Raw genomic sequence first — 19,067 nt, forward strand, 5'->3', positions numbered from 1 at the left:
GTAAAAATTGTTTCTGGGCAAATGAAATGTCCTTTCTTATGTAAAATTCTTGAGAAAGTAGTTGCCAAACAAGTATGATAATAATGAACTTTTTGAAGAGTTTCAGTCTGGCTTTAGAGCTCATCATAGCACTGAAACAGCTCTGGTGAAAGTCACTAATGATATTCTCATGGCCTCAGATAATGGACTTGTATCTGTGCTCGTCCTGTTGGATCTCAGTGCTGCATTTGATACAGTTGACCATAATATTCTTTTAGAAAGACTTGAATATTTTGTTGGAATTAAAGGAACAGCACTAGACTGGTTTAAATCTGATCTATCTGATCGAATTCAGTTTGTTCATGTTAATGATAGATCTTCAACACGCTCAAAGGTTACCTGTGGAGTACCACAGGGATCAGTGCTAGGACCAATTCTCTTTACTTTATACATGCTCCCAATTGGTAGAGTTATTAGACAGCATGGGATTAATTTCCACTGTTATGCTGATGATACCCAGCTATATCTGTCTATAATCCAGATGAAGCTAACCCATTACATAGATTACAGGCATGTCTTGAAGACATAAAAACCTGGATGACTCTTAACTTTCTGCTTCTGAATGCAGACAAAACAGAAGTTATAGTCTTTGGACCAGAGTCTTTGAAAAAGAAGCTGACGGTGAAAGAAGGAAATTCTAGAAACCTCTTTGATATGAGATTTAAATGACAGGTCCTGATCAAAAATAACACCAAGATTTTTTACTTTATTATCTGAAATCAGTTTAATCCCATCCAAATGAAGTGACTGGCTAATCAGTTTCTTTTTCAGAGTCTCTGGTCCAAAGACTATAACTTCTGTTTTGTCTGCATTCAGTCAATTAGCTGAGTTCACTATAAAGTTCACGATTAATCCAATGCTGTATATAGTGAAGTAGGGATCTAGGGGTTAGGGCAGATGGTCAGACCCGTATAAAATGTACATCTTCAGATAGAACCCCCCCCCCCCCCCCCCCCCCCCCCCCCCCCCCCATAGTTTCACAGGTGCAGGAACGGGTATAAATGAACAAAATGTGGTAATTCAGTTCCAGCATGAAATAAGCTGATCCACATTTTCTTATTTATTAAACCTACATCTTAAAAAAGAAACTGATTGAAGAATACCCAGAAAACAGCATTTAATAAGCAATGAGGCAAACCTTCTTACTTCGGCCAGTTGTTAATCTATGCCATTTTGTTGTATTTCTCCCTGGTGATCCTTTGAATTTTAGTTCTTCTAGGATCAAACTCAGAACTTAGAGCCATTTGACTCGATCTGATCCCTGAAAGAAGCACTTTTCCATCATGATCTGATTACCCACCACTCCATTACAGGCACAGATTTCAGACAAACAAGAAAACAAAGAGGCTGCTGCCAGCGGCTATGGCCAGGGAATCCACAGCTCTCTGCTGTAATTATCCAGCTCTCAGCTGACGCTCACACGCCGCTCCGCCTATCAGCAACAAGCACTGCCCAGCCTCTACTGCTGAGGTTTCAGAAACAAGTGCATAAAAAAAACGACGGAAGAAGAGAAATGAAATCTGGAGTGGGTAAAATAACAGCCAAAGTATAAACAGGACAGAACATTTTAATGAGCAAATTAATTTCCTTATGGTAGCTCCATTGTGATGCTAGTTACTTACAGCAGGTATGAATTCATTCAGGAAACTTTTCCATCTGACAGCTACTAAATGCTGAAGAACAATCAATGCAACATCCAACCATCTTCCTCTGACTCTGTTCTATGAATCAGGGACTAATGAGGGCAATGATAGAACCTGTGGCTGCAGAAAGCAGCAATCTTCCTTCCATAAGGAACAAACACAATATGGTCCAAAATGAGCAGAAATCTAGAACTTAAACATCTACATGAAGCAGAAGCATGTCCAACTGATCAGATCCACGGACTGTAAATACTATTCTAGACTAGAATGATACTTTCTGTCCACCTGATCTTATTAGCAGACTTTAAGAAAACCAAACAGCAAACATGAAGGCTGGAAAAGCAGCAACAACATTAAAAAATTCTTTGAAAGAATAAAAGCAGACTTTAATTGTAATCAGCAAATTTAAAATGTCTGCAGAATTATTGAATTTATCCAAATTAAGCCGACAAACGAGTTACACTTCAATAAATAAGAGATGGTGACTAAAAAGGTAAACCAGGGCCTTAAAGCTGGCATTAATTATTAAATAATGTTGATTAACATCAGCATCAAAACACAGAGGGATGAGAAAATCCCAGAAGCTTCAGTCAGAGAAAGGAGTCTGTATGTTGGTTTTATTTGGCCATCAGTGCTGCTTCAACGTCAGACTTTCTCCTTTTTCATGCATTCATTTATCAGCTTAGAGCTGCATGTTAAGACGTTCAACATCATCCCTGCTATTTCCCTATTTCACTCCTTTTTTTAACCAAAAGTTTATTCATGGCTGAGATTTTTAATGATGCAGAGAATATTAAACTTTTAAGATGCTTCAGATAAAGAGGCTTCAGTAGACCCACAGTAATACATGTTGTAAAATGTCAAAAATACAAATTAGATTCAGATAAACAGTCTTTAAACTTAGCTAGCCTCAAAGCGAACCTTTTTAATTGGCCAAAACCTCCAGAGGCCGTTTTTTGCTACTTATTAAATCTTTTATACAAAACTAATATGCTCCACCTAAAATACATCATTTTTAATGTTTATAAAATGTTTTAATGTACCCAGTAAATCCAATAAATCAGCCATTTCAACAAGTTCTAGAAAATCCGTCTTAATTTTCCCGTAGTCAGAACCTGTCTGCTGGTCACAATGGGAAGGATTTCTGAGGAGGTATTGCTGGCATCCGAGCGGTGACCGCTCTGTTATCATCATGTTGTCGGGTCTTTAACTGGAGCGTACGGTGCTGCTGTCACCTTCAGGGACTGATTCAGATAGAGAGGCCAGTTACACTCAGAGCCTCAGGGTCCTTGGATGGAGGGCAGGCCGCTGTCTGCCTGCTGATAATTGGCAGTGGGAATTAGTTAAGAGGGTCTGGGTGTGCAAGGAGCTGATAATGTGAACAGGAGGAGAGAAAATGTAAAGAGAAAGAAAAAAACCTGGCAGCAGGTTAATAAATGAAACTATAAATATTAATTTATTTTACATTTTAACATCAGTTGAAATAAAAGCAACATCCTGTCCTAAAAAAGCCAAGAGAATATCCAAGTTCATAATCAAAAGGATTTCTCAAACGAAAAAAAAATAACATATTTATTCAGTTCGTGCTTATGGAGCAGTGAGACAAAAAAAAAAAAATAGGTTTAATTTTTCTTTTCTCAGAAAAAACACATTTTGCAGTTAGGAATTATTTCTAGGAATGATCAAAAACTTGTCAATAAGACTTAATGAAATCCTTTATTTCGCCTTTAATTGCTACTTCTGTTTAATTGGAGGGACATTCTATCAGGGATCAATCTGAAAACTGGAACTTTTGGTCAATTAAAATGCAGATGAATCATTTTTATTTTCCAGGTTATCGTTCTCAGCTCCTGAATCCAAACCATCTTATGCTGCAACTAAATAAATCAAGTGACTGAATCAGTATTTATTCTATGATCTCTTTCAGATAATTTTTTCCACCAAGGCATTACAGCTTTAGTTCCCGTCATGATAAAAGGGTTCCAACTCAAAAGTTGGAACTTTTCCTTCAAAATGAACTCCTAAATGGAAAGAAAACCAGTGTAGAGATGGTAAAATTAGAATTATAAGCTCTCCTCTGTGTTTGCGGCAGTTTCGCTCAAACTGCAGGAAGAATAACTTAATCAGTCCAAGGAACAAATAATGACAGTATTTATTTCCAGCTATATAACAAACACATGGATTATTGTTTGACAGTTTTGAATTTTAGCCACTGGATTCATTCACTGCATTGATCTGACCATCCAGTTTAAAGTCACTATTTACAACCAAGGTTAGTGTCGATACGTTTCACGAATCTGACAAATATCCAATGTGTGAATGAAAGAAAACTTATATTTTATCAAAATGATGCCAAGAACTGAAAGAAAAATAGAAGAGGTCTAAGTATCAAGCCCTGCAGGACCCCATGCCTACACAACGTTCTACGTAGTAAAATAGAGCGTTATGGTCGATGTTGTAGAAGCCAGATGAACCAAGGAGAACCAGGATCGCATGGTTTGTTAAATCAGTCATTAGGAGGACGTAAAAAAATGCTTGTGGGATTTGAAAACATTTGAAGGAACGTTGAAAGATGCAAGGAATCCCATTTATAAACAATGTTTCCAAAAAGGATATCAGGTAAGATATGAAATAGGTCTATAGTTTGATGTGAAATTGAGATCAGGGCCAAATATAGGCACTGTTACCTGCCTAAACATTTTAGGAAGTCCACCTGAGGCCGTACTGCAGCAGATCAGAGATAATCTCTTTAAACAATGGAGGAGAAGCATCAGTAGGGGAACCTGAGGGCTTTAGATGATCAACAACCGCGCAGAGAAAAGCCAAAGCCTCAAACTAAAATGGATCAAACTGAATCACGTTCACTGAATCAAATCAACACGGATGAAGTTGAGTTAAAGTGAATCCCGAGGCAGACAGAAAACCACTTTACCTTCTTGGTTCTTTTATTCCATTGAAAAACAGTATTGTGCTTCTTTTACTGAATTTTCAGAATAAAACATTAGAAACACATAATTATATAACAGTATAACATTCAGTTTGACAACTTTCTGGGTCACAGTGGAAGAACCATTAGGTTCCGCCGGAACAAAGGGAGGTCACAGCAGGACTGTCCCTCTGTCCATCACAGACAGAAAGCAATGATTTACATGCATTCATACGTCTGAAGGCACTAAAAGAATAGAAAGATTTTTCTTCAGAACACTTCAGACATGCAAAGGAGCTTCCAGCTGGAATAAAGCAACTTTAAAGAAAGCCTTGCATTGTCTAAGGCTATTGTAATGATCTTGACACTGATGAATGGTTTAATTACTCATTTATTTCTCCTGCTGGTGAATATTCTCAGTCATCCAGGTCAGTCATTCCAACAAAGTTAAAAAAGTTAAAGAACAAACCACTGGACTACTCCAGAGATTTTGAATCGAGAAAGCTTCCTGGATGGGAAGCGAAACGTTTTAACATTTCAACTTTGTTGGAATTTCATTCACCTGTTCAACTTTGCCCGTTTTCTCATTACTGTTCATCTAATCCACCTGCTCTGGCCTCTATTTAACCGGCTCTCTAACCAGTCATCAGGGCCAGATCATTCTTGAGTCAGTGGTGAGTGTCACAGACTCTGAATCAAACGGACCATATTAATGTGTTTTTTGCGCCATGTTTTTTCTCCCACACTGTTTATATTTGATCACTGCTGCACTTTAAGAAATGTCATGAGAGCTGTATAAATGCAATTTCACTTTGTATACACTTTTATTGTCATTTTGTATAAACAAAGTGTATACAGAACGAAATTTAGTTGTGTATACAAAAAGACAATAAAAGTTGTCTGAGTCTAAAAAAAAAGGTATATTTCTGATTACCTGATCCTGTTCTGCCTCTCAATCACTGAGCCTGGCTGATCCTGGCTGATCTGTTTGCCTGACCTGTCTTTGGACTACTGCTGGATTCTGCCTGTTTACTGAACTTGGAGCTGTTTCCTCTGGAACCTATTCAGATCTTTGATTTCCTGATTCTGACTGCTGAGCATGTCCTCCGCCTTGGCTTTGGCTTCACCCTCTGGATTGTCCAGCCTTCCTTCATCTGCCAGAATCTGGTCTCCTGCTTGTTTTCCATTCTCTGGGACTACAGCGTCTGGGACACTCTTGGCGGTGCACCGCCACATCTTATTAGCAGCCCATCGGCTGGAAAGAACCTGGTTCTCTGGTCACAGATTGAACTGTTAAACCAGGTTAGTGACTCATGTTTATAATCTTCCTCCACAGGAAGTACGAGGTCACTAACCTGTGTTTCCTTTCTTCAGAGGTTCCTGCCATAGACGTCCTAGCCGCTGCTACTGCAGATGTGTTTTTTTTATTTAAAAAGCCTCCTCTGTCTGTCTGCCTTGAATAAAAAGCAATACAAAGTCTAACAAATAGCCTGTAATAACTGACAGTCCCCAAGGAACAAATACTGATTCAATTTATGAATGATATAATTAAACTGAGTTTTTCTGAATTCAACATTGATTCAGGAAACCTTGTAAATGAATCATGTCCCTCAGGCCAGCGGGTTTGTGATCAGCAGTTTAGTGTGATTTCCGTCTTGTTTCAGAAAGCCGGAAAATGTGAGTGTTAATAGGAAGACTCCAGTGTTGGTAGAGCGGAGGTCTGGCAGGTAGACCTACCAGGGATCCAGACCATCCCTGCTTATTCACACAGTTTGAAAATGAAAAACATTTGATTTTTACTCTTTCATTTATTGACTCAAACACTAAAATGCTTAAACAGTTTCTGATTCTTTTTCACTAAAAGAAAATGGAAAAAAACAGATAATGAGCTTTAGATTTATTTTTTATTGTCTGACCCCGGAAACGTTTTTATTGCAAGTAAACAACTTCAGGGGGACTCAGAAAGTAAGAACCGAAAAACGTGCATCGTCATTCTTCTCAGTGAAATATTTTCAGTTTCATAGATTTAATAAATAATTGTCATGGTAAATTTGTCTGAAGGTTTAAGCCGGATCTTTCTGTGACATTCCCTGCATTTATCAAAGTTTGAGCCCAGATCAAAACGAGACATTGTGTCTCTTTTGGGGAATTATTTCCTCTCTTCTAATAAAGAGATTATGAAAAAAAATCCTTGAAATAATAACGCATGTCTCCAGAGAGATAACGAAACAATTTAAAAGGCATATAAATATAATATTATTATTGTAAATGTAGGTTTTATTACATGAAATGTATTTGATTTATAAAGCAGTAAATGTTTTTTTGTAAATCTTTGCTGTGATGGAAGGAACCTGCTGCCCATCTGTTTTACATGTTCCACTGGTTCCACTGGTTCTAATGGTTCCACTGGTAGTTGGAGGGTTTGCTAATGAGCTCCCAGTCTTTCAGGCTGGACGGTCTCCTCACCAACACTCCAGTTTAAACATTAAGAATATTTTCAGTCAATGGAAAACTATGAAAACTAGGGAGGCGGTTTAGAAATGTGGGCTCAGCTGGAGGTGTGGTTGGAGGTTAACTCACTGAAATGTGTTTAAAGAAGAAAACAGGCTGGACTAAATACATACAAACTTTCAAACTTAAAGGAATAGTACACCCAAAACATGATTAGCCTTCATTTTCTGCTCACCCCCATGCTGAACAACACTCTGGAGTACTTTTTTGATATCTCAAATGCATCTGGAGATCTGGGAGGCTTCTTGCTGTCTGCTGACATTCAAATAATGGAGGTCTATGGCGCCCGAGACAGAAAGGTCCATAAAAGTCCACAAAAAACGTGTCAATATTCCTCCATACTGCTCGTCCAATGTATTCCAAGTGTCTTGAGTGGGTAGCGTCCAGAATTTACTCGGAACGAAGTCATTTAGAATGTTTTTAGAGCATAAACAGTAGTGTATAGGATTTCCTGAAAGCGCGCACATGCGCGTTCACGACGCTACGGAAACCGCGGCAGAACAAACCAGATAAAAGTGCGCATTCAGCGTCTGCTCTGCCGATAATGCAAGCGTAGAAGAAGAAATGTGCTGTTTACCTGTGCAAAGAAAGAAACAACGAAAGAAAAATGTCTGAGGACTTCAGTGTTGAGGAAGAGCATGAGTTCTTTGCCGAGCTGAATGCGCTGGTTTGGTCTGCCGGCTTCCGTAGCGTCATGAACGCGCCAGCGCGCGCTTTCAGGAAATCCTATACACTACTGTTTATGCGCTAAAAACATTCTAAATGACTTCGTTTCGAGTAAATTCTGGATGCTACCCACTCAGGACACTTGGAATACATTGGACGAGCAGTATGGAGGAATATTGACACGTTTTTTGTGGACTTTTATGGACCTTTCTGCCTCGGGCGCCATGGACCTCCATTATTTGAATGTCAGCAGACAGCAAGAAGCCTCCCAGATCTCCAGATGCATTTGAGATATCAAAAAAGTACTCCAGAGTGTTGTTCAGCATGGGGGTGAGTAGAAAATGAAGGCTAATCATGTTTTGGGTGTACTATTCCTTTAATAAGAAAAGTAAACTATATAATCGACTTGGCCTGTAATTCACTGTTAACACACATCTGTGTTTTAAAAGGTATTGAAAGAGAAATAGTTTATTTTAATAATGTGAGGTTTCATTTAGGGAGCAGGTTTGCAGGTTTCTGACCTGCTGGAAGCACCGCCTGCATCCAGGAGCAAAAAGAAAACTCACCACTGTTTCTTTCCTTTTTTAACTCTTCAGAGATTAAAACATGGGAGTAATCTTCTTTTTTTAATCTCTCTTTTTTTGTTTTATCTCTGGACAGTAAATTGAAAGACTTTTAATAAAATCACTATTTTAACATTTGAGCAAACATTGTGAGGATGTGTGAGGAATCCTCACATTCAGAGTTTTATTTCCATCAGACTGAACCTTGACAGCTCGGCTGATGTTTGGAAGGTTAGTTAAAGCCCTGGAGGTCAACCAGCCCACAGAGAGTCTCCCAGTCTAAACGCCCTGAGGACGGCCTTCCAGCGCAGCCAGGGAAGCGTAGCTTGACTACACCGAAAGTTCAAAGGTCATCCATTATTCTCTCTCCCTGCAGCGCAGGAAGGATGCTTGAGAACAGTAATGAGATCTTATCAACGTGCTCCTGATATCCTCTGCTAGCATCCAGCGCTGTTAATCCAAAATAACTGATCACTTACGATTAGCTGCAAAACAAATGAAAATGCAGAATAGTAAATCTTGTAATGAACTCTAAGCTTTCTATATGCTAAAAATGTCTAATTAAAAACCATTTAGGTTCAGGGTTATTAATTAATTAATTTTTACCATCTTTGGATGGACTCCCTTCTGGAGCATCAGCTGTTTCTCTCTTTATACATGGATCCTTATCAGAGTATCATCAGCAACGAGATATTAATAATAACCACATAATAACAGATAATAATCCATATTGACCTGTAGGCTTCAGAACAGACACCACAGAGAGAGAGATGGTGCTATCATAGAGGGGAGTCTGAGAAAGGATCAGAATCCTGTAAGGGTCTAAAGAGCAGCGACACATCGTCTAAAAACAGAATTCCCCAAAGATCCATTTAAAATAGCTTTAAAATTGAGTTTTATTAGCTGGATTATTATTTCTTCTTAAGTGTTTTTATAAATAGCTTATTAAAATGAAAAAGTTTCTAATCGGAAAGAGGAGCTATTGCTCTCTGCATCCGTGTTACTGAAATATTCCTGTTATTTATATGGCAGGTTTGATTTCACTGGGTTACATTGTTGAATACTTTTCTCCTACAACATGGATAAATATTTCATCTAAATGTATGGAACGTACATTACAGCACGGCTCCTATGGAAACTTTTAGCGAGCACAGCTGGAAGTGCAATGCTTCATGGATGGAAGCTCTGAAGAGAAATTAATCTCTAACAAACACAGAGCGCCTTATTGAGCAAACTGCCACAGCAGGCTGAGTGGCTGCTGCCATCAGGAGCAAATGTGGAAAACCAACAGGATGACGCGTCCCACAGATTCTCCTATGATTGGACACAGATGAGAAACGAGCGGCGGGTTAATTAATGCTGAAGGGAAACAGGTAAACAGTGGATCAGGTTTAAAGGTAACATCAGCTGGCCTTTGCTGCAGTAATTTCACAGAGGATTGTCTCTACATGCTAATTCTACCCTTTAATACTCTCCCTCAATTTCATCCTTCTTTTTTAATAAGCTTGAAATTAAAACTGCAGCAGCTCATGCTGGCCTATTTTACAAAGAAATGATAAGAGCCGACAATGTGAAGAAAAGGAGTCAGGGGGTTACACCAAGCTACAGCTATATCAAAGCAGAAGGTATGGAGAATGAACTCCAGGTTAACTAGATGCTCTTCCCAACATTCCCTGCTTAAAACCCTCCCTCCTCTAAGTCAGGCTACCTCCAGCTGCAGCTTCATTCTGTTCTATGCCAGATTCAATGATTCAATGTTAGACCTTCCAGATGGGAGACACCATCCAGCCTGCTGCAAGGCTCGGCTCCACAGGCGCTGCTACAGAGATATGGCCGCTGAGCTTTAAAGGGCAGATAGCTTTTATCATCTGTTATAATCTGCATGATGAGTGACAGGAAAAGAAGTTCAGACAGCTTCTTCCTGATAACGCTGTTGGCGTCCGAGGTAGAGCACTTTGATTCGAACTTAAAACTGCTCCTCTGGTTTGATTTATTTCCATACAGTTTTGACCCAATATGAAGGAAAACCCAGGAGTTCAAAGCCGATTAGTCCAAAGATGTAGAAACGGATCCAACAGAATGTGAATGCAGAACATTTACAGAGAAGCCTTGCCTGGTAAACACAGCTTTAAACTGTCTCCTGGAAGGACAAACCTTTTCTGGAGCTGCTTTCTGTTCTTTATTTAGATTTTCTGGTAGATTAAAGTCAGACTGACTGGACAGCTCCAACACTTTCATTTTCTGTCCCTGTTTGAAAAAGGGGAAGAAGTCCTGATCCATTAAAAACGTCATCTGGCTGCGCGTCTGTCAGCAGCGTCAGCCTGACGTAGTTATTGGATGGAGGCGGAGTCTGTCACAGACTGGGGTCTCTGTCACAGAGGTCGGGAGGTGGAGCTGGGATAATTCCACTCGGGAATCATCCAAGGAATGTTTTTTTTATTTTCATTGGCTGTTTCTTTCCTGGACAGAGTCACCTGTGGAGCTAGTTAGCAGTTACCTCATCTAACATAGACATTTTTATTGATCAGTGCTTCTATGCTTCTTTTTCTATGTCTGCTTCTGTCTCCTTGAACCCCAGTGGGCCTCAGCAGATGGCCGCTCACACTGAGCCTGGTTCTGCTGGAGGTTTCTTCCTGTTCAAAGGGAGTTTTTCCTCTCCACTGTCGCTACAAGCATGCTTAGTGTGAGGGATTGCTGAAGAGTCAATGAGTCGATGCAATCAGCTGGTTTTCCTTAGATAGAAAACTTTAAATCAACCTGAATGGATGATCTAGTTGATCTGGATCTATACACCGACCTGAAATGACATGATGTGAATTGGCGCTATAGAAATAAACTTAACAGAATTTAAATTGAATTGACGTCTGTGTTCGTTAATTTCTTAAATAATCCTCTGAGCAGTTTAGCTGCATCATAACTGCACCAGTCATGAAAATTTAAACTAAGGACTAAAACTGAAAGCTTAGTATCATGAGCTGTTCGAGGAAAACATCGTCATCTACTCAACGCCTCCAGAAACGTATGCAGCTGAAGGAAGGACTGAAGGGAAGGGTCTGGTTGGGCTTTTAAAGACCCAAATGCAGAGGTGAGTTCTTGTAGACTTAATCAAATAACTGAGGAAAAAATCCAAAAACCAAAGTACACAATACATGGAACCAAAAAAAAAAAACAGACGACTTCATGGGAAAACTCACATGTAAAAGACGAGGAAGCAGCACTGAGGAACTGCACAGGGGGAGTATATAAGGGAGACTGAACACAGACTGGACCAATGAGCTGACTGGGAGCAGGTGTGAAGAGAGGATTCTAGAAGGAGACCAACACAAGAGGGCAACCAAGAAAAACCTAATAACTCAAACACATCCGGAAAACACAACAAAATAGGAATTAAACCTATAAAACTAGAAAACAAAGAAAAACATGGATGAAAGTGAAACAAAAAACTCAAAAGAAATCTTAACAAAACCAAAACTGTGACAATATCCAGATATTTCTCATTGCTGAACATCCTAGTGGCCGCTCACAGAAATCCGATCCTTTGGCGTTCTGTCCTGCACCTTCTCTTTTTATTGTCTATTTTTGTTTCGATGTATTGATTTGCACAATCACTTGTTCACACTTATTTCATGTTTAATTTATCAGTTAAACTGTTTGTTTCTTTATGGTCTTTTATTCTCTCATGTTTGTTTTTTCTGTTTTCCTGCAGAAGGTCTGTGCATCTAACCCAAGTCCAGGCAGCCAGGTTGTTTCCTTGTCATGTCTGATGATCTTTGATGCTGAGGTTCAGTTTATTGGGACTCCAGATCAGCTCATGATGAGCTGGAAGCAGTGGTCCAAAGAAAATAAGGAAGCTGAACAGAAGAAAGACTCCAAACATAATGATGTGGGGTGAATATCTATCAGAAAACGGGTTGGGTTATTATGTTCAGTTTGCTGCAGATGCAAGTCCTGTTATTGAGGCATTAAGTATAATCTGAGAGACACTTAATAGCTGCAGGATTTGATTCGATTGTTTATTTCAGGGTAAAGTCGTCATGGATTTCCAATTCTGACCAATCAAACTTGTGAACCTTTCACAGCCATAATGAGCTCTCAGAGCTCAATACATCCTTATTTCCCAACTTACTTCTAAAGCAGGAAGGAAAACATCTAACAGCTCCTTCCAGACGGCGGGATGGAGCAGAATTCACATCTGTTTATCTGGGAGCAACAATCCTTCTTATCCATTTACAAAATAATTCAAATTCCTGTGGAAGCCCTGTTATGCAGTCGCTTGGTGTAAAATAAGATTGAAAGACATTTGGTTAGAAAGTTAGAAATGACTCAGCTTTAGAAGACTAAACCCCAACCACTCTAATATTCACAGATCTGCACAGCGATGCAGTGGGTAGCACTGCTGCCGTGCAGGAAGAAGTTTCTGGGTTTGACTCCAGGGGTCTCTCTGCATGGAGTTGGGATGTTCTCCCTGAGCATGCGTGGGTTCTCTCTGGTAACTTGTCCTTAAGTGTGAATGCGTGTGTATAGTTGTTTGTCTCCGTGTGTCTCTGTGTTGCCCTGTGACAGACTGGCGACCTGTGCATGATGGACTCTGACCCATAAACTGACAAGGATAGGCACCGGCTCCACAGCCACACTGAGAGAATAAGAGGGAGAAGATGGATGGATGCTACCAACAATTCAGCACCGAGGACAGCTCCACTCTGGATCAGAAATGAAAGGACTGAGACTAAAGTAACGTTAGAAATTATATGATCAGATATTCACCATTAAACTCAATTCAGTTTATTTTTATAGCTCCAAATCACAACAGGTTTCATCTAAAGGAACTTTCTAGAAACAATTTAATCAGATCAACCAGTCGTTGAACTTGTAGGATTTGCTCCTCCTGGAAAAGCAGGTAGAAGCAGGAGATTCTAATTTTCTCTCAGGTAAAAACTAATTTTACGAGGTCTTGATTTAATAAATATACACTATAAAGACGTATTTAAAGAGTTTTTCCCGAGTGATCTGTTGTTTGGAAAAGACCCGAAGAGAGAGAAAGCTTCAAGGTGGAGAAACAGAGCTTTCCTGAACATTAACAGAGTCATCATAGTGGGAGATTTTAACACCCATGCTGACATTGAAGGCGATAGCTTAAGAGCAGCCTTTAATGCTATCTTAGACACTATTGGCTTTGTTCAAAATGTGAATAGTCCCACGCATTCTCATCTTCATACTTTGGATCTTGTGCTGACATACGGCATAGAATGTGAAGAAATAACAGTATTTCCTCACAACCCTGTCCTCTCTGACCACTTTCTAATAACCTTCAGGATTACTTTAACAGAGTTCTCCTCCCCCAAAAGAAGGTTCAATTTTAGTAGATCTTTATCAGATAGTGAAGTTATACATTTTAAAGAATCTGCTTCACTTTCTCTCTCCTCTGTGTCGCTGAGCAGTGCTGCAGAGTGCAAAAGCTTAGCTTATTCCCCTTCACACGTTGATGATTTTGTTGATGGGGTTACTAGTTGTCAATAATCGAATAAATTAGTGAAATTTGTTATTAATACTTTAGCACACTGACTACTAGACGATGACTATGTTTCTAGTTTCTGCCTCATCCCCGGTGGAGGGGCTGGCCTCTTCCCCTCCATCACAGCAGCTCCCCAAACATCCAGGGGAGCCTCCAACAGTGGTGGTCATCTCTGCCCTCGACAGTTAGGGAACAAAAAGAGAACCAAGATGAATGAAACCTGATCCAGTGGATGATCAGAGCAGCTCCTCCAGGTTTGCTGAGGAGGAAACTCAGAACGGGAAGAATGTGATCTAAATCAGACAGAAATTAACTCATTATTGGTTAAAACGCCCAAAATAAACGGCTTCAGAGTCACAGGAAGTAGAGGAATAATGGAATTACAGATTCCACTTCTTCTGCAAACGCAGAGGGCTGCCTCTGCAATCTCAGCTCCTGACTCACGGCGACATTAAACACATTCCCTCCTGACGCTTCAGCTGTAAGACGGCACCTGAAAACCCTGCCTGTCTGATGGACTGCGCGCTCACAATGAGAACACAGACCCATGAATGCAAAGAAACAAAGGAAATATCAGAGCAAAGAAAAGCCTGTTGCTCATGGGAGCAAAGCTACGAAGCATTCAGCCTGAAAAGCAACAGGCTGATCAGGCCACTCATTGTTAGCATTGTGAGGCTTTTAGCTGCAGCTCGGTCTGCGCTGCCTGATAAGTGTCTGCTGAGGCTGAGGGCCAACGTTGGCCAGGGGGCCACATTCATTATACGCCGTCCTTGGAGGAATTTGGTTGTTTCCTCGGTCTACAAAACTATTTCTATACCAATCAAAACCACACATTTACTCTTTAGATTTATTTCATTTAAAATTATTTCCCCATTTTTAGTTCAGAACACCAGTTCTGCTTTCTGCCTGAAGTTATTATTTAATAAAGCAGATTTCTCCATGAATCCTGAGGAAAGTTAGAAACAACCATAAAAACAACTTGTTCATCTCGCAGTTGTTAAAAAAAGTCTGTCTAGGTGACATTAAATGACCTTCTGGTAATAAAAGAATCAGGAAGTTTGATAAATTCAGTAAAACACCTTCAGCTGATCCAAAATGCTGCAGCCAGAGTTCTGATGAAAATGAAAAAGAGACTAGTGGTTCCTAGAATTTCTAAAAGTAGAATGGGAGGCAGATCTTTTAGTTCTCAGGCTCCTCTCCTGTGGAACCAACTACCAGTTTTAGTCCGTGAGGCAGACACCCTGTCTACTTTTAAGGCTAGGCTTAAAACTTTCCTTTTTGATAAAGCTAGTTAGAGTGGCTCAGGTTATCCTGATCTATCTCTACAGTTCTGCTGCTATAGGCTTAGACTGCTGGAGGACATAGGGACCCCTTTTTCATCATTCTGCTTCATTCTATCTCTATTCTCCCACTCTGCAGAATCTGTTAGTTCAATCTCTAACGTTCTGCTCTCTCTGCTTTTTCTCATAGTAGCTTCATCTGGTCTGTTCCTGTTTGGCTGTGACTCCATCCTGGAGAGAAATATCAGCTGTGCTGCTGCCATCAACACCTTTGTTTCTAGATGTTGGAGCTTGGCCTGTTTTCCAGTGTAGTCCTGTTTCTCTGCCCAGTCAGTTTTAGTCTGTGAGGCAATTAAGGCCAGGCTTAAAACTTTCCTTTTTGATAAAGCTTAGCCCCCCCATCCCGTCAGCATCTGCTCAGCTTTCTGTATTTCAGGTTTTCTGTTAGCTTTATTCTGCACGCAAAGAAAACAAGGCTGTGATCAGATTTGCCCAGAAGCCATTTTGCTTTAAACAAATCCAACGTTTCTCTGGTAGAGCAGCTGACAAACACTGGAAAGACTGGAAGCATAACAGAGAGATGCGATAGAAATAATCCGATTCTGCATAACCAGTAATATTCCTCTGGGCCGTCTGGCTGATAAAATCCTTTCTTATGCTGATAACACATCAGGTCTCGTCTCTCCATCTGACTGAAATATAGAGATGATGGTTGATGTTTGTTGAAGCAAACTCTGAATGAACTCCCAGATCGCGGCTCTGAGCTTCTTCATCACGGTTGGTTTGTACTCAGCGCACGGCGCCAGCTACAGGCCTCAGGTGGCACGACACCTCGAGGAGTTTTTTTTTTTTTGATGAAAGGCTGATATGATTGAAAATATCCCAGCTTGTGTTTTGGGTGTGAACATCTATGATGTGAGAAACTGTGGAAATAAAGATCTTTCTGACGTAGATCTATCTGAGTTCGTGTGAAATTTCTACCAGCAGACATTTTTACTCAAACATTCATTCATTCAATATTTTCCTTTCCATCTGCTGCAGGAGCACAACTCCTCCTCTCTCAGTAACTGGGCTGGCATTGTCATGGCAACGGGCTTGACCAATCACAGTGAGAGTTGCACTGTGGCTCAGGTTTTTGGTCCCGTTTCCATAGCGATGGTTTTAATAAACAAAGAAACAAACACAAACAGAATGTGAATTTTCTAATTATTCAAAGTCGAGCTAACGCTAATTAGCATAGCTAGCCGGTAGCTTTCGCAGCTAAACGCCTGCTAATGCGTTATTTTTTCAATTAATAATCAGTGAACAAAAAGCTCCTTAAAGAAGGTTTGTTAAGAAATCTAAGAAATTTAAGAAATCTGAAACTTTTCCACTAAGGAGTTCTGGATTATAGATCATATTTATAGATGGAAAATATTTTTATTCTAAATGCAAAATGTTTACACATTAGTTTAACATATTTGCTATAATTCCTGCTCTCAGCTAGCCTGACTAGTCCAACTCAATTCTAGTCAGAATGAGTCTGATGCTGCTCTATAGAGCTGTGATTATGGGGCGTGTTTCGAACGAACCAGGAAAAAAAATGCCTCTGCACTCAATTGGATAGACCTACAACCAATAAGAGCAACGGAGTGCGTGACGTATGTTAAGCGACGCATAGTTGTTGTCCACAAAAATCAAAGCGTGCAGTTGCACGCCTAGAATAAGAAGATGAGCCTTGATCGCGTTTCTCTGTTCCTCTTTTAAAATGAATTTGCTGTCGATATCTTCTAGAACAGACCTAATAGCAGAATCTACTCACCTCAAATCTCCAGCGGCAGCCATTGTTGTTGTCACCCAAGCGCGCATTGGTCACGTGGTTGATTACGTTACTGTTGATCATCTGTCCATCATCGTATAAAGCCCGCCCTGACAATTGGATTGGATCGCCTGACAGTGGGCTTTAATACTCGCGCTACTATGGAGCAGAGCCAGACCGAACTTCCCCGACCTCAAACTTTGTGGGCGGGACTAAGTTCTGACTGGCACCCAGGCTAGCTCTCAGCGGGTCGCTCTGTCAGTATTAAAGTCTTTATATTCCAGGTAACGATTAATCAATTACTGAATTAGTTACAATTATTTGAATAATCGATTAATCTGATGAACAGTTCCAGCTCTAATCTGAACTACTGTGAAACATGCAGGTCAGACGAGTTTCCAGGCTTCAGCATCGTGAACCAAATAAACAACGAGCCTCTTTAGCGCTTTAGCTTCCAGCTGAGGACAAACTGACAGACTGAGGGCTGCAGAGAAAATAAAAACTTTAATCTATAAATGGTTTAACAGCTGCATGCCAGTGAGGATGAATTATGAAGAGCAGGAATAAGATGATTTGATAATTATAAGAGGAATAGCAATGTTCCTCCTCCTCATTTCTCATCTGATCTTTATCCAGATTAACGCACAGAGACTTGGTTTAGACATAATTCAGCTGAAACAAGCAAAATTTAAAGTTTTTTACTTTCAAGATTAATTAATCTCAGATGCAATAAAAACCCAGAGCTGCTCTATGAATAAAGTGAAGCTGAGTTACAACATGGAGCCATTTCCCCAGAATTAAGGAAATGAACCGTTTGATTTAAAGCTTCCTCTGAGTTTTTAGATTAAATTCTTAAATGTTATTTTATTTTTGATATTGTTTCCTTATAGCTGCAGTGATTATTGCTCCTGATCAGCAGCAGCTCTGAAGGGAAACTAAATCAGTTCAGCAAGGCTCAGGGTGGGAGGAGGGGAAAGGTCAGCCCCCCCTCCCATTATCTTCTTAGAAATAATGACCCCGCCCCCCCCCCCCTCTGCATAGTGACACATGCAGCATGTTGCTGACAGCTGTCTGGGATTAGCAGCAGGCTACTGTTCTTTCTGGCTCTAATCCCATCACCCCAGTAAACCCAGGTTGGGGGGGGGGGGGGGGGGGGGGTTGCTTCCACTCTGCATGTCAGGTTAGTAGATGGGGGGGTGGGGGGTGCATGTCCCTCCGTGCAGCTCTGCGCTGCCTTCAGCATGCAGGGAGCAATGCAGAGACATGCATGGACTCCTACCTGAGGAAGACCGTCTCTCCTTGCCGGGCGGTGATGTTGTCCATCACTTTGTTGTCGGATTGAGAATCCTCCTGGCTTTGGACCGGAGACCCTGCGAGCACAAGAAGCAATACCCTCAGAGACACAGGAAGAAAAGCGGCTGAATATCCCCGGACAGGCATCGTCTGCAGCCCCTGAGGCGTCAAATCCTAAACGTCCCGCAGCGAGACCAGCAGCCGTCTCTAATTCAAGCCCTTCATCAATCCTAATCCCAATCTGAGCGCAGGTAGCCGCGCCGCGCGCTGCGCTCACAGAGGCTCACTGAGCTGCCAGCAGGCGCCACTTCCTCACTTCCTTTATTTATTTATTTAGTCTTCAATAAAAAAAAAGTGTTAAAAAGCGGCGGTGATGTCAGAGCGGACAGCAGATTGATAATCTGATACTGAGAGCAGATTAACCTGCTGCTGGTTCACCTTTCTGAACACTTTCTGTGCCTAAATGGGATTAAAACCTAATATATACATCGTGTCTTTTATAAACAAATTAGGCTAAACTGGAGTTTAAAACATCTGAATTTTTACTGAAAAGGAACTGAAACTGAAAAAGAAAAAAAACAAGAAAAATGGAAAAAAAAGTAAAAAAAAGGACTTAAGATGAACAATAATCTATTTATATCCATCTATCATATATCTATCTATGTATATAATAATAATAAAATAATAATAATAATAAAATAGTAATAATAATAAGTAACAGAACTTTTAAGGATGAGATGGGGAAGGTAGAGCCAAGAAGTTCACCTCACGTGCTTCTACTTTCTTACTCATCCAGCGACTAACATTACTCTGTTTTTAACAATAAACTTTATTAA

At 40.3% G+C, this 19,067-nt stretch overlaps 1 protein-coding gene across 1 annotated transcript in view; it reads right to left on the bottom strand.

Moving 5' to 3' along the window:
* The window catches only part of LOC119772791 (opioid-binding protein/cell adhesion molecule-like), a gene marked incomplete at its 3' end in the record, with an annotated part of 32,265 nt that extends 13,726 nt beyond the window's left edge, over positions 1 to 18,539 (bottom strand). Inside the window, exon 1 of the mRNA XM_038269435.1 lies at positions 18,218 to 18,539. Coding sequence (XP_038125363.1) covers positions 18,218 to 18,378 — 161 coding nt within the window. The remainder of the gene's footprint in view (positions 1 to 18,217) is intronic.
* Between the last annotated feature and the right edge of the window lie 528 nt (positions 18,540 to 19,067).

The sequence above is a fragment of the Cyprinodon tularosa genome, unplaced genomic scaffold (assembly GCF_016077235.1).
Source record: "Cyprinodon tularosa strain WSP-4 unplaced genomic scaffold, ASM1607723v1 ctg1197, whole genome shotgun sequence".
Classification (NCBI taxonomy): Eukaryota; Metazoa; Chordata; class Actinopteri; order Cyprinodontiformes; family Cyprinodontidae; genus Cyprinodon; species Cyprinodon tularosa.